The sequence below is a fragment of the Symphodus melops genome (genome assembly GCF_947650265.1).
Source record: "Symphodus melops genome assembly, chromosome: 15".
NCBI classification, from domain to species: Eukaryota; Metazoa; Chordata; class Actinopteri; order Labriformes; family Labridae; genus Symphodus; species Symphodus melops.
In genome coordinates this window covers 17,248,063-17,262,786 of record NC_136705.1, presented here as the reverse complement: position 1 = coordinate 17,262,786, position 14,724 = coordinate 17,248,063, and the positions used below count along the sequence as shown (strand labels likewise).

The 14,724-nt window shown below is 41.8% G+C and overlaps 1 protein-coding gene across 4 annotated transcripts in view; it reads left to right on the top strand.

The window, feature by feature from the left end:
• LOC306835912 (C-terminal-binding protein 2-like) overlaps positions 1–14,724 on the top strand; it is a 66,414-nt gene that overhangs the window by 27,619 nt on the left and 24,071 nt on the right. For 2 of the 4 annotated variants that reach the window (XM_079362699.1, XM_079362700.1), the window contains exon 1: positions 2,580–5,179. The exons of the other annotated variants lie outside the window; for them this stretch is intronic. In XM_079362699.1, coding sequence (XP_079218825.1) covers positions 2,902–5,179 — 2,278 coding nt within the window. In that variant the 5' untranslated portion in view covers positions 2,580–2,901. Of the gene's footprint in view, positions 1–2,579; positions 5,180–14,724 lie in introns of those variants that run through there. 4 annotated transcript variants of the gene reach the window in all.

The following is a 14,724-nucleotide window of genomic DNA, read 5'->3' as shown; positions in this document are numbered from 1 at the left end:
TGGGGATGAGTGATCTGCTGCAGCGAGAGCCAGAGTCTCTCGAGAGCTGGGCTAGAAGTAGTAATGAGAGGAGTGGATGAGGATGTAGGGAAAAAAAAGCCAGAGGATCACATATACTCTACAGGCCATTGCTCTCGACATAAATATGTATGTATGTGTGTGTGTGTGTATATTGGCTCATAACATTTTCTCCAAAATCAAGTGGTTACTCTAAAGTCTCAAAAAAAGACTGTTAACCTAGGAATGACATTTGTTGGCCAATCCTTTTAATTTGGAATGATGTACTTGGATTTTCAGATTTCAATATGGAGCGTTGGTTTATGCATGAGCTCAGAATTAAAAAAAACAAAAACAAAAAAAAAACTAAGTGCCTTCAGGTGCTGAATGACATCTAAACTTGGATTGACTGTAAGACGAGATTGACTTTCTAAAAGCAACATGTAAATTAAAATTGGCTACAAAAACGTTTTTTTTTTTAGGGGGGTGTTTTGCAGCTTTTGATTGCATAATTTATCTTTTAGAGTGAATTAGATCTCTTCTAGTGCTCAAACTTGCCTCTTCTGCTTCCCATTTTAATTTCCGTTTTACATATAGCTGACTAATGTTCCTCTGACCTTACTCAAAGCGAAAAACTTCTCCGTCATCTCAAAATTGGTTTTTGGAGCCACCGTCATCAGCTCTTTCCTGTCATCTTGTGAAAACAGCAGAGTACTATTCTCCCTCTCTGATCTCTTCCCAGTCTAATTACACAACTGTGATTAAACAAGATATAGTGCAGACAACGTCATGCCCCCACAGTATCAACAGGCCCTGTGTTAGAAAACAGGAACTTTAATATGCTGATATTAACAAGAATTTCTTTATAGTCTACTAAAAACGACCGACCCCCCCCAACTATGGTTAGCTCTGAGATTAGATTTTGGACACTTCCTCACCTTACAGCTGTTTTCATGCATTAATAATCAGGGATCCTCTGCAGAAGGGACCAGGTTTCAGAGTAACATGACATGAGATATGCTGTCACCTATATAGTTAAGTTAACCCTTTGAGTCATATGTTAAACATCACCATGGTTGAACTAAATAACTAATGGTAATTATATATTCCAGGTTCAAAGTTTATTACCAAAGCACGATGTATAATATTGCTGAGTTATCTCGACAGTTTTTTCCCCCCAGGATGGCCTCCTGACAGCTGAACAAGTGGAAGTCAATTCAGTCTTACAATGTTTCGATTGGCTGTTTTAGTCTGTTGTCTGAGTGTCTGACATTTATATATAGTTAATACCATAATCATGACTAGTCACCTAGTGGCTGTGAGTAATGACTTCAAGTGAACTGAGGACATCTTAAAAATAAGCAGACTTTCTTTTATTATAATGTGAAAAAAGTGAAATGAGCTCTTGTTGTGTTGTGTTTCTCAACAAGCATGTTGTAAGGCAAAGGTTGTAGGTGATTTGGATTAACTGTCATCACAAAATGAGCCCGCCCCCTTTCCACACACACACACAGATGCACAAACTCCCCACTCCCCCTATGTTTTACTTTTCTTTGCAAAGGGGCAAATCCAGATTACGCCACTTGTCTATGGGAAGAAGATCAGAGGAGCTTTGGGGCGGGTGGGGGGGGGAGGGGGGTGGCTATACAATTTTACTGACAGCAAAATGCATAAAATGCTATCTTTGTGTGGCAATATACAGAGACAAATACAAGCAGTTGAGATTGAGTGATGAATTTTACATGGTTGTATTTTTCATTCTGCCAGGCAGACTATAGCTTGAAATGATTTCACTGAGAGGGCAAATGGGACAAACATTGTCGGCGGATTGCATTTTGCAATCTTCATGCAACTCATGTCTTGTAATTTTCAGTGTTCTCCAGTCAACATACAAACAGCCGGTTTGGTTGTAGTAATATGTAATTGAGGGGAGCGGGGCGCATCAAGGGCATTTCAGTGTGAGTTGGGCAGCAGTTGTTTGGTGGCTCTGCTGCAGGCATGGGGCCTGGAGGATTAGCATCCAATCAGTGTGGATTTGATGTTTACTGACAGCACATGGGACTTAACAGAGAGAACTGTATTTCATTTGTATTCAATGAAGGTCTGTGCCTCCCTTCCCCGCGCTGTGAATCTGGCAAACTAAAAACTGAAACCTGTTGAAGACAGTACATCACCAACAGCCCCAGGTAGGTGCCTCTTCACGCGAGGGTAAGGGGCTTGGGGGTGGGCTCTATTCGTTGGCATCGTCATCAGCAACATAATCATCATCATCATCATCATCATCATCAGATCTGCTTGTATCTGGTTCACATGACGTCATAGTGGGAAGTGGAATTAAACAGGCTTTATTTGGCTGTAATCCCTCATAGCAATCGGCAGAGCGAGTAAAACGTAGGAGAAGGAGAGAGATAAATCCTGTTGGATTAGTAAAAGCCCCAGCCCATCCCAACCTACAATCCAACCTATCCCCTCCCTTCGTTTTTGTCTTTTTTTTTTCATTTGGTAGCTATCTCAAACATGCTTGCTGTTACTATGTCTTTCATGGAATAGCTGTGCTGCCTCTGCTGTGTTGGTGTAGTTTGGTGTGACGTGTATGTGTGTGGTATCCTTTTTCCTCATGCACAACAAGCCAGCATGACCAGAGATTAATTATTCAAGGACCAAAGCCAAAGGAGGAGTCACCCGATAGTACGGACTTACAATATTACAACCTGATATCAGGTGAACAGTAGACCCTGCTTCATCTTCTTTTCTGCTTGTTCTCCTCCTCCCTCTCTCTGATCCACAGCTACAATACACCAGGACTTAAGATAACTTTTAAGAACAAGGCTTCAAGCAGAGCATTTTTTTGTTTTGTGTTTTTTTTTCTGTTAACACCTTCTTTGGCATATTCCTTTTTTGCCAATGCTTGTTCCCAACAAACAGTTGAGTCTTGGTCGCTCCCACAGTTGGGACACATTAGGGGGGAATGAGGGGCAGTGGGACAGGTCTGAGAGTGTCTACGAGCAGCAGGCAAGAGTAGCTGGCCGACGGAGCTCTCTGTCATACGGAGAGGGAGGAGGGTGGTACGAGCCTCCCCCAGGAGTGCAGCATCCTGAACTGGATTTAAAACGTGACCCATATTCCTACCAAGATTCTCTTTACACAGAGCGACCCGATCCACGGGCATTGAGAAAGAGCTCTGTCCCTGATCTAAACCACTACGAACGGGCATCCATGGCTCACCGAGGATCCATTCCTCATCCGGACTACTATTCCCATGACCCAGCAATGACACCCCGGACACCTGAGGGTTTTTACCGGCCAGAACAGCAGCCTCCGCCAACTCATCCTCATCCACTCAGTAGGTCAGGTTCTCGTTTTGGGATGACACCTGGGGCTCGTGCTATTTGGGATCAAACTCAGGGAGGGAGAGCTGGACCGCAAGCCCCTACATCACCTCTTCCCGCTCCACCTCCTCCGACCGCTCATGAGTTGAATCGGGCTTATAGGGAACCTGGCGCTGTAACTGCTGCCAAAATGACACCAGATGGCCAACAGCGCATACCCTCTCGAGACCCATCTCCTGCTCATTATAGTATGGAGCATGCATCTCCTCGCTATGCCAGCGAGCCTCCACCTCAGTCTGTCTATACTGATGTGAATGGCCGCCCATTGGATCCACAGCAACAGGCTGCTACCTGTCTAGTAGTAGATCCTGCCAGTCAAGGTATGATAATGAGGCAAGAGACAGCTTCACCATACACTGCCCAACAGCAGCAGCAGATACAACAGCAACAACAATTACAACAGCAGCAGCTTCAACAGCAGCAGCAGATACAACAACAACAACTACAGCAACAGCAAATACAACAGCAGCAACTTCAACAGCAACAATTACAACAACAGCAGCTGCAACAACAGCAGCTGCAGCAACAGCAGATACAGCAACAACAACTGCAGCAACAGCAGCTACAGCAAGATCAGATGCAACTTCAACTGCAACAGCAACCTCCACCTGCCATGCCAGTTGCTGACCCTAACCTGTCAATGGTTGCTCCTCTTCCTGCTCCACCTGCTCCAATGCAGACTATAGCAGTGGCTGCAACTGCACCTATACCTGTGCAGGCAGCCCCAACTACAATCCCTCTTCCCCCAGTTACTCCACTTCCTGCTCCTCTTCCGGCTGTCCCTCCGACTGCCCCACAGACGCCGTTGCCTGTGGAATCCAAGAAAACAGTTGATTCGGAATTTCTTGCCCTGCTGCGAAATGAAGGCTTGTCTGAGAGCACCATTTCTTCTGTTATCCACCAAGGTTTTGACTCTACGAGCATGCTATCTGTAATGGAGGAAAACGATGTTCGCACAGTTGCCCCAAACCTTGGACAAGCTCGTGTGCTATCTCGCTTGGTGCACAACTGCAAACGGCCTGCTGAAGCTACACCAGCACCCTCCCAACCTCAAACACCCATGCGAGGCCGCTCTAACAGCTTCAGCCATCGTTCGGATGTCTACCATCACCAGCAGCAACAACACCATCATACACACACTTCACAGGCTTTGACCCTTGACCCACACCTGATGCCCCCACATACCCCCGGGGCCATGCAGACCATCTCACCAAGGATGGGAGAGGCAATGGGAAGAAGGCCGAGCAGTGCTCCTTCTCAGCAGCTCCTGGAAGCCTCTGGTGGCTACCCAGGTCAACCGCCTCGCTCCCCAGGGCCATATGCTGGTGCCATTATGCCTGTCCAACAAAGACCCATGTCTGCCTACTCTTCTGGGATGGCAATGCCTGGGATGTCCATGCAGGGGATGCAGATAATGCCTCAGCAGATGACGGGGTCAATGCCTGCGATACCAGGGTCTATGCACTCCATGCAAGGTATGCCCCAGCAGATGCCTGTGTCCATGCCATCTTTACCACAGCCACCACAGCAGGTACCAAAAGCATATTCTACCAACTACACAGTGCCCATGGAGCTGATGAAGAGGGACAGGAACTTACTGCCATTGTCACCAATGCACAGCCCACACCCAAGTCCTCAGCTGATGCGTAAGGGTGGAGGACCTTCACCTGAAAACGCCCTTGTCCCTATGGGACCCCCTGGTACCAGCCAAGGTGCCCTGGTTGCTAACCAGAAGCTAAGTCGACGCACGGGTCCACCTGTCATTGTGTCCACTATGGCATCTCCAGACACAAGTAAATCTTTTTTGTTATCCTTTCATCCCCATCACCTGCTTTTTGTCTTATTTTTTTTTGATACATTCGCTCTTCCATGGATAAATCGCATGGTTTTAATAGATGAGGGAAAGGCTATGAGCCAGAGCATTTTTGGCATGCTTTATATGAGTCACCATTTTCTTTTTCTTTAATTTCGATGATTACTAGCTCCTTAAAGCAGTGGTACTGTCATTTCACCCTTTTGCAAGTTGTCAGAGTGACAACTTTAGTCAATTAGATTGTAGTAATTTTTTAAGACAAACTCCTAAACACATGTCCATCTTTAATTGTGATGAATGATTGGTATTTGCATGGAATCTTTGTCAAGTAATTACAGTTGTATTATGTTGTGGTTGGTGCAGGAATTAAACTGAGGGATATTCAAGGTATATTTAGCTTAAAGTGGTCACTTGTGTATGATGCATGATACTTGACACAGAGAAAGTCCACGCATAATAATTACGTTTGGTATTTGGTGAAATCATTTTACCTAGTCAGAGCTGTCATGCTGTTTGCTGATCTGTGTTGGATCTTGTTATATCAACAATAGATAGAAGATGTGCTTGTTTTCCTCTTATCTAGGCCAGTGGAATGAAATCCAAATGCTGTAGCAGATCTATTTTTCAAATCTTTCAAATCTCTGTTTTTAGGATTATGATTAAACTGTAAAGGATGATTGTCCAAACCTGCACGACCTTTGAATTCTGCATTCGATCCTTAAACTGTACTGTATCCCACCTTCCTCTCTGCTTATTTTTGAGAGCCAGATCTGTCAGAATTCCAAACACTTTGTGTGAAGTCATTTATTAGTTCAGTAATCAAAGTTGTTCTCTTGTCAGAATGACATATTACCCCATTAGATACAACATTAAATGGCATTGAAGAAGTGCAATATGGATGATTTGGGAAGAATAGCTGTCAGCATCTTTCTAAAGACATTTTTAAATAAAAAAAAAATCTGCACATTCTTCATGTTTCTGTCTGCCAGTCGCAGTATTCATGTGCGGACAGTTCAAATTAAGACTTCTTTGATTAGAAAAGTAATTCATTGTGAGCAGTAATGTGTGGGAACATGAGGTGTCCAGGCATAAATGTTTGCTGCGTCTGTGTGCAGTATGCATGATTGCATTATCTTGGACTTTTTTTCCCCATTAAGTTCTTATTGGTTGTTTGTTACATCCCAAAGTAAATGATGTGCTGGACACTTTCTTAAAATCATAATCTGCTTTAACAATCCAGCGTGCATTTAGCTCCTCAATTGTGATTGCAGCATTTGCTGTATGTCGCTTTTAAGCTGTAGTGTCATTGTAACTGCAGCTGTTTTTGATGAAGTCCTTTCTGCTCTGCTACACACCATCTCCCCGAAGCCCCCTCGCCCCTGTTGTTGTAAACATGGATGTCTTATTGCATTATGATAATAAGTGCATCAGAGTGGCCTGGAAAGGCTTCACAGCAACTCCTGCTGCATATCTTTCAAGCAATAGTGCTGCAGTCTAGGTGGACCACTAACCTGCATCAAATAGACATTTTCTTTCCCCCCTTTTTCCTGTAACGGATTTACAGGATTATACTTTCATTTGAACTCGTTTTTAAAGGACAGAAATGTGTTAAGTGACAGCTGAACATTTTATTTTGAAAGATGAATCTAACTGTATTGTGTCCCACACTTGTGTTACAACTCCTGTTTAAATGCATTTAGTCCATGCATTTTATGTTTTTCAAAGTATTTAAAACTGCAAACTAACATCAGCTTCTTTTTACAACCCTGACATAAGTATGTTTCAGACACACTCAGCAGGCCTTACTAGCAGGCTAGCAGTCTAACTGGACAGATAAAATCGAATTACTGTGCTGATGGCCGATGTGTGATTGTGTCATTTTCTGTGTAGGTTGTAATGAGAAGGAGGGGGGGGGGGGTTAATCCATCAGATCCTCCATTTCCACTGCTGCACTAATCCACAGATATTGTCATTACATCCAGACCAGCTTCCTCTCTCTGTGAGCCTCTGAGAACTGCCAGTAGTTTGAAATAGACTTTAAAAGTAGCATTGTAGACAGAAGCAAACATTTTTTTCCAGATAGTTCCATTGTGCTCTCTACAATTTTAAAGCCCAAGAAAGGAGACATTAAAAGATCTCCATTGCTTGTCTTTCCAGACACACTGCTGCTCTCTTAAATGCTTTGGAAAAGATTTATACATCCCATTGTTGTTACACACACACAGTCAGCAGAGTATCCCTTATTTGCATGGGGCTGACATTTGTTGCTTAGGTAATTTCATCTGTTAATGGACACAGGCGTAAAGCTGCTCTGAAAGCATATTCCTAAATTGTATGTTGCTAGGCAACATGGCTTTTGGTGGTGGTAGGCAGATTTGCTTCTGGTTAAAGGGTCAGCCTGTTGCCAGAGTAAGCTGCATATTTACATGCTGGCTCTTTTTTTTCTGAACAAAATGTTTAGTAAATCGAATGCATCTGGAAGACAGAGAACTAAATAATTCACTTATTTTCATATGGGATTAATATAAATCTTTGGGCTTTTCTTGCCTAAGGAAAATATTCAAGGACTTTTACGAACCAAAAAATATGATTCAAATCTCACATTGGTGTTTTGTCAGATAGAAGAATAAAATTGTATAAGCAACAAAAGCCCATTTTCCATTACTTAAAATCCAATTAGTTATGAGCGTATGCTACTTCCTCCTCGTCTGACAACCTCAAATAATTCATTTGTTACAGCAGTGAGTAAATTTAGACGGTAGTCCCAAGTCCAACGCACTATTCGATGCTTGCTGGAATACCCTTGAGCAAGACCCCGCCTTTATGACTAACTGGGATTCACTCCCCATCCCCCACACGAGCATAATCACCCTAGATGTTTCTGTTAGACCTCCACTATTCTACCTTCACCCTGCAGAGGCTGCTGGCTTCCATTCGTGGACTCCTGCCAAGCTTTGAGATGCCAGCTCAGGTCAGTTTTTACCCTGCGTGACACACTAGCCGCAATTTCCGTCCTTGCTATAGGCCTAGCGTGATGATGGGGGTAGGTTATGGCATATTAGTTCTGGAGATAGCGGATTATGTTTTAACGGGACCAGGTCAAAGCTACAGGCAGTTGTTACACTGAGTGAGGGATTAAGAAAGGGGGGGAGGGGGGGGGGGTGGGGGGGCATTTCGGCAACTGATGGATGACGATTATTGCTTTCCTGGTGGGGGAGTGGAAACAGGGTGGATACAGCTGTCTGTCAACCTTGGACTGTCCGTGGAGATGAGGCAAGCAGTCAGCCTTGCATCGTAGTCTGACGGTCAAACTTTGGCCTTAATCTGGGCTCACAATAAAGGGTTGTTTGTTGTTATGCTGCCAGTCACTCTGTTTGACACAGTGAAACATTTATCTTTCCCTTCTGACTTAAGAGGATGGCTGACCAGTGCCACATCCTAAAGTTATACCGCCATTGGATTCAATTTGGAATGTTTATGGAACAAAAGGCGATAGCCATGATTATCGAATTGATTGCACCTTTAACATTTAAAGCCTCTCCTTTTCCAGTCTGTAAAAATCCTGTGTTGTTCACCTTCTTGAAACAGAAGTTAATTTTGTGCATAGATAATACCCACAGACTCTCATTTGGGGAACTTCCAAATGAAAGACTTGGGTGATAATTTTTTTTGGTGAATCATCTTTGCAAAAGACTGTGTTAGAAACAGACAAAGGCATCTGCTTGCAAAAAAAAACCCCAACAGCATTCATTCACTGTGTATTCAATTTAAAAGGCCTGGCAAAGCTTTCATCGATTAAATCAGCCGGAAATCTTGTACAATTTTGCGAGGATTAAACATCCATTCTGTAGTATGGGGAATTTTGTAAATAGGTGAGATAAGGAGCATGTATTTGATATTTGCTGCAGCTCTGATTGAGCCTCTTGTTCCATTTTACAGCCATGTATTATTCCCATCTTTGATGTGCCCTCATAACTACTCTACATCGATATTGTACATGTTATAGGCGCATTGATATGGTCAGGTATTGTTTGATTACACTGTGTCATTCATAATTTGCTTATCAGCCAGATGCTTCATATATTGCCTTTGTGCTTGTGAGCTTGCAGTGGCCCCTGAGCTATCTGTGGCAGAAATCTGTCAATATCTAAAAAAGGTTTAATGAGAGGATATTTGTACAGCGTTTATGTCATTTGGATTTTCATGTCAAAGAAAATAATCCTCTTAGCCTGCATGTGTGGTGCTAATGTTATAATGAATTATGATATGCTAACAGCCGTGGTGCATGACTGGAAAGCAGTAACACTTGAAGTAGTTTGAGATAGATGGTATTCAGCCCACTGGCGGTGTCATCACCTTTACCTGAAAACATATTTTTCACATGTCTTGCTATGGTGACGTGCTATAGACCTTTTTCTTCTTCTCAACACGGTCGTGCATTGCAACTATAAGAAAACTGTAAGAAAAATACTTGTGTCATTGAAAGGAAGATCAGAAGTTTCAAAACATAACTTACTTTGTCGGGATCGATATGGAGTATTTAGAGTCATCTGACAAACCCTATTGGTAGCTAAAGTGATATTATTCGAAAAATGAAGTCGAACAAATTTAAGTGGAGTACCATGACATTTTTTTTTAAGTTATCTAAGAGTCTCCCAAGTCCCTGTGTTGAGTTTCTTTGAGTGTTAAGGTTATAACCAGAACACTTTAAACCATCTGATCAGAAATCAAAGCGTGCTATATGGAGGAAAGAGTGTGTTTGTGTGTCTGTATGGTTGCAATTTTCTTTTGGCAAATGTGGCGTCGGTTGGTTCTCATTTCAGAGACAATGTTTCTCTCAGTATCACACATTGATTTTCCTTTTCCTTTTTTCTCCTAATTGTTTTATTTTTCTGTGAGTAAATGTATCCCAGTTTGTTTTCTGTTTCTCATAGTAGAAACTTCTTCCTGGTAGGAAATGATTTGGCTCTGACACTCTCTTCACTGAAGAGAGCGGAGTGTTTGGGGGAGAAGAAGTCGGAGGTAATGGGAGAAATATGTTTCAAAATGAACGTCATACTCCGCTCAGCACATTCATTCATGACTGCGGTTGTGGCTAACAGAGCCGGCCTGCAGGAAAATAAGGGAAGATGGGAGGGGATTGAACCCAACCAACCCGACCAAGAAATAGATAGCAACACAGAGTTACTTTGATCAGATAGAAGCAGTAAAATAATTTTAGATTTGAGAAGGCCAGACAGAAGATTACATAATGTTATAACATCTTAAACAAGTGAAGGAGCTGATTATAGCAGAAGGACTACTTGAGTCTTTTTTTTACATGATATCTTTATTCCCCCGTAGGGGAGTAAAGATAAAACAAACAAGAAAAACAAGCAGTACAAGACATATCTGGTTGTTAAAAGTTTAAAACCATTTGGAAAAGGTTCTGTGCTATATGCTCGTAAAGTAGAGCTTTGTACCTTGTGTGACTTGTTTCCACTCAGCAGGGAGAAGAACAAGTTCCTTAAAGAGTGGGTGGTAAAAGCTGGCAAAAGATCGCCCATTCCTTCTGAAACACTTCTCTGTTATAGATACCTGCTTATTAAATGATTTACTACAATTCTCCAATTATTTTGCTGGCCATCTTACAGGTTCTGTTAGGAGTTGTTATTTTAAACTGGTTAAGATTCAGTCTAATCCTGATGCCTCCACGGCTGCACACCGCGAGCATTAATACTCACTAGGCCGCATTAAGGCCTGCAGTGCTTCCACTGGAAAATGAAGCCAATGTGAAAAAAACTGCAATACCTCAAGTGCCCACTTGAGGCTGACAGCAAAAGCCCAGGACGCCACAATACAGTACACATCCATGATAAAATACCAACGTTACAGCCTGGTTACAAGACAGATTTTAGCCTGAATAGTTCATGTCTTTATCAGCACACACTGTACAGAGGAGGATTTTTTTTTTACAACTTTTTTTGTATCTGTTTTGATTTTCTGAAGAATAAGAGTCATGAAGAATTAGGTGTAGTTTGTTCATTAGGCTCCCCATTAGCGTTAGCATAGCGAGAAGCTGTTCTTCCTGGGATCTCTTAGCAGCTTTTGTCTTTGATGATATTTTATATTTTAAGGATCTTGCCCTGTGATCAACCTGACCGCCCTTGATCAGAGGGCTGCAGTGGATTGTTATTTATGTGTCAGACTGAATAGTTTATTGCGCCGGAAGACATTCACTAGCAAAAAGAAACCCCTGTATGTTTATGTTAGCTTTGTTAAAATCTAAAGATTATTACATCTCATAAGCTTGAATAAGAAAATGTTTGACAGTTTTCTTTAAGCGACTACAGGGATTTTCTTTTTATATATATATATTTCTGTACATCAACTTAGTATAGTATTAGTGTATTTAGTTAGTTTCTGTTCCCAGACAGTGTTGCCCACTGTGTATCTGTTTTTATTTTTAATCTAGCAGCTACTTAAGAAATGTCTTAAATGAACTTTTCCTTGTTTTGTTTTGTTTGCTTTCTCTGTCTGTTGGTGGATGTGTTGTCTACACAGTAATGTTACCATCCTGTTCAGGTGCCTTCAAATGGAAAAACTGGACCTTGAAAGATGAGGTTATAAACACTGAGGTCAAAAGCTCTTTGTGGTCAGTGTGCTGCATCCTTTCAGACTGGGCAGTGATTTACTGCTGGCGGTGAGAGCAGAGGTGAGGAATGGACACATAGAAGAAGTGACACAAGAAGTTACATGCTCAAATGTTTAGAGCTCAATGAAGGAAAAACAATGAGATTTAAATAAGAAAAGACCCTGAATCTTTCTTTCCCGATGAAAAGTCAGAGTTCCTCTTCTCCTCTCATTTCATTTCCTCTTTTTTCCCTTCCGTACCGCGTCTTTTCTCTTCTCACTCTTTTGTCCATTTACCTTTTCGTTTCCTTCTTTTTGTGTTCTTTTTTTACATTTCCTTTACTTTCTCCTTTGACCTTTACTTTCTACCCCTCATTGCTTTCATTTCTTTCATAATCTCCAGCTCGATGTTCCTTTCTCTCCAATTTTCCCTTTTCTTTTAAAGCCTTTTTTGTTTTAACCATTTCTTCAGTTCCTTTCTTGTCTTTTCTTTGATCTGATATCCTTTTCTTTTCTACTTGTCTTTCTTCCTCTCCTCTGAACTCTTTTCCCCTTCCTGTCCTCTTGTTTTGTTTCTTTTCTTTCCCCTTTCCTCCTTTCCTCTATACCTTCATACTCTCAGTGCCAACCGGGGAGTTACCCTGAATTATTCATTTTGTGAAAATGAAATCTTCACGGGTGTTAAACCTGTGTGAAAAAGAGGCAGGACTGACCATGTTCTCTGAATACAGTATGTGTGTGTGTGTGTGTGTGTGTGTGTGTGTGTGTGTTAATTGATGTGTGTGTTTTTATGTGCTGGTGACCAGGCGTTGCACAACTTGACGCTTTTCCTGGCTGTATATGAATAAAAGCGCTGCAGAGATGTGTCGAGAGGTGCAGATGAATCTCATTTGCACCCAAGGAAAATATTATGAATTTCTCTGTGGACATGTCAGGCGTATTCAGGATCACACGAGGCTGTGAATGGGACTGTGTTTCACGGTGTGTTGAGTGTCACACTGGGAGAGTCATTTTTGTGTTGGGCTACATGAGTGTGGCTCTACTTCTCTTCTTATAGATTTTTGAAAAAAATAACATTTGCGAGGAGGATAGAGTTAAGGTCGCATTGACTTTGTGTGTGTGTGTTTGTGTGTGTGTGTGTGTGTGTGTGTGTGTGTGTGTGTGTGTGTGTGTGTGTGTGCACATTTTCCGTAGAATGAATGAACAGATACAGACAGTTACATTACAGTATGATAAGAATTTGCTTTGAAAGTTAGACAACCTTCAAGCCCGACGGTCCTCCAGGAAACGTCTTCAAAATAAAACCAAATGAACTAAAACATTTTGAGTAATGTTACAGTAACAGACCGTAGACGTATATTTTCGAATACATTTACGTTTCCGTCATAAAGATGTTGATGCTTCAGTCGGTGTTGTCTATCAATCAGTCTATCCATTTTATACTGGCAAATTGCCAATTAAAAAACAAAATTCTGTCTTGTGTGTTTGTGCGCATAAATTACTTTCATTAATTTCATACATTTTTTATGGGTCCTTGTTCACATGTTTTTTTGACTAAGCTTGCAAAATACATGAGGGGGGTAATGAGCAATGCCTTCCCCCTGGCATTCCCCGTCCTCTTTCCTTCTTCTCTCTCTCTCTCTCTCTCTCTCTCTCTCTCTCTCTCTCTCTCTCTCTCTCTCTCTCTCTCTCTCTCTCTCTCTCTCTCTCTCTCTCTCTCTCTCTCTCAAACACACGCCTACATACACACTCTGCTTGCTCTCATCTCCTTCCCATCTATCTGTCTTTCTCTAATCAGGCCAGTTGGCTCAATTGAGAGGGAAATGAAAAGGTGGAGAAAGAGAGAGGGATGGTGTTTGAGAGGTGTAGTGATGCACAGAGGGGGTCTGAACGGGGAGAGCGAGAATGTGTAGAAAGTGTAGAAATCTCCTCCATTAAAAAAAATCAACAACCCAAATCAACATCTGTGATCCACCTGCAGATGTGCTGTCTCTCTCTCTCTCTCTCTCTCTCTCTCTCTTTCTTTCTCTCACATCAGTTTCACTGCTCTTCTTCTTCTTCTTCTTCCGCTCACCCTGCTCACAACAAGCTTCTTCTCGCCTCAATCATTTGGCAGCACGTTGTGAAGGCAGAGCGAGGCAGCCGGGACGGTGAATGTCTGTCCTCTCTTTTTTTAATGCTGGACTGATACGCCAGGCGAGTGCTCTGGTTACATGTTGTAACCAAACTCCCTCAATGGAGCTCAAACTCACTATGACATACAGTAAATACAAACAGAAGACTACACCACGCCAGGTTCTTCTTTCCCTGCCATTAATCTACTGTAACTTCAAATGCTGTTTTATTGTCGATGATCCCATGGAACTAACTTCCTTTTTGAATAGATCTTTCTCACAGTTGTTGATGAATTCTTTGGCCTTAACATTAGACAATCATGTATTTTTTTTTCCAACGACCAGCTTTTGTATTATGAAAGAAAAGAAACAAGAGCACATTTACACGTGATACGCATGAGAAATCCAAATATTGTTTTCATTTAAACGATTTCCTTTTATTTTGGATTAAATGTACTATGTTAAAACATGAATAAAATAGTGGCAGATGAATTCTGTCAATCCACTTATCGATAAACATATCACTTATTTAACGTGTGTCAAATAAAAATACTGCACTGTTCCCACCAGAGGCTTCGTTTCAGAGTGCATCATATACAGTATCAACCAACCAATCACTGACTTCATCTTTTTTTTGTATAGTGCCAGTTTATAACAAAATGTAATCTCCAGACACAAAGCAGATCTAGACCACAGTCTTTATTTACCAAAAGAGGAGATAGAGGACCTAAGTTAATGTTTTAATAAATTGTTATAAATTCAAAGTAACCGTGGCAAGAAAAAACTTTAAGAGGCAGAG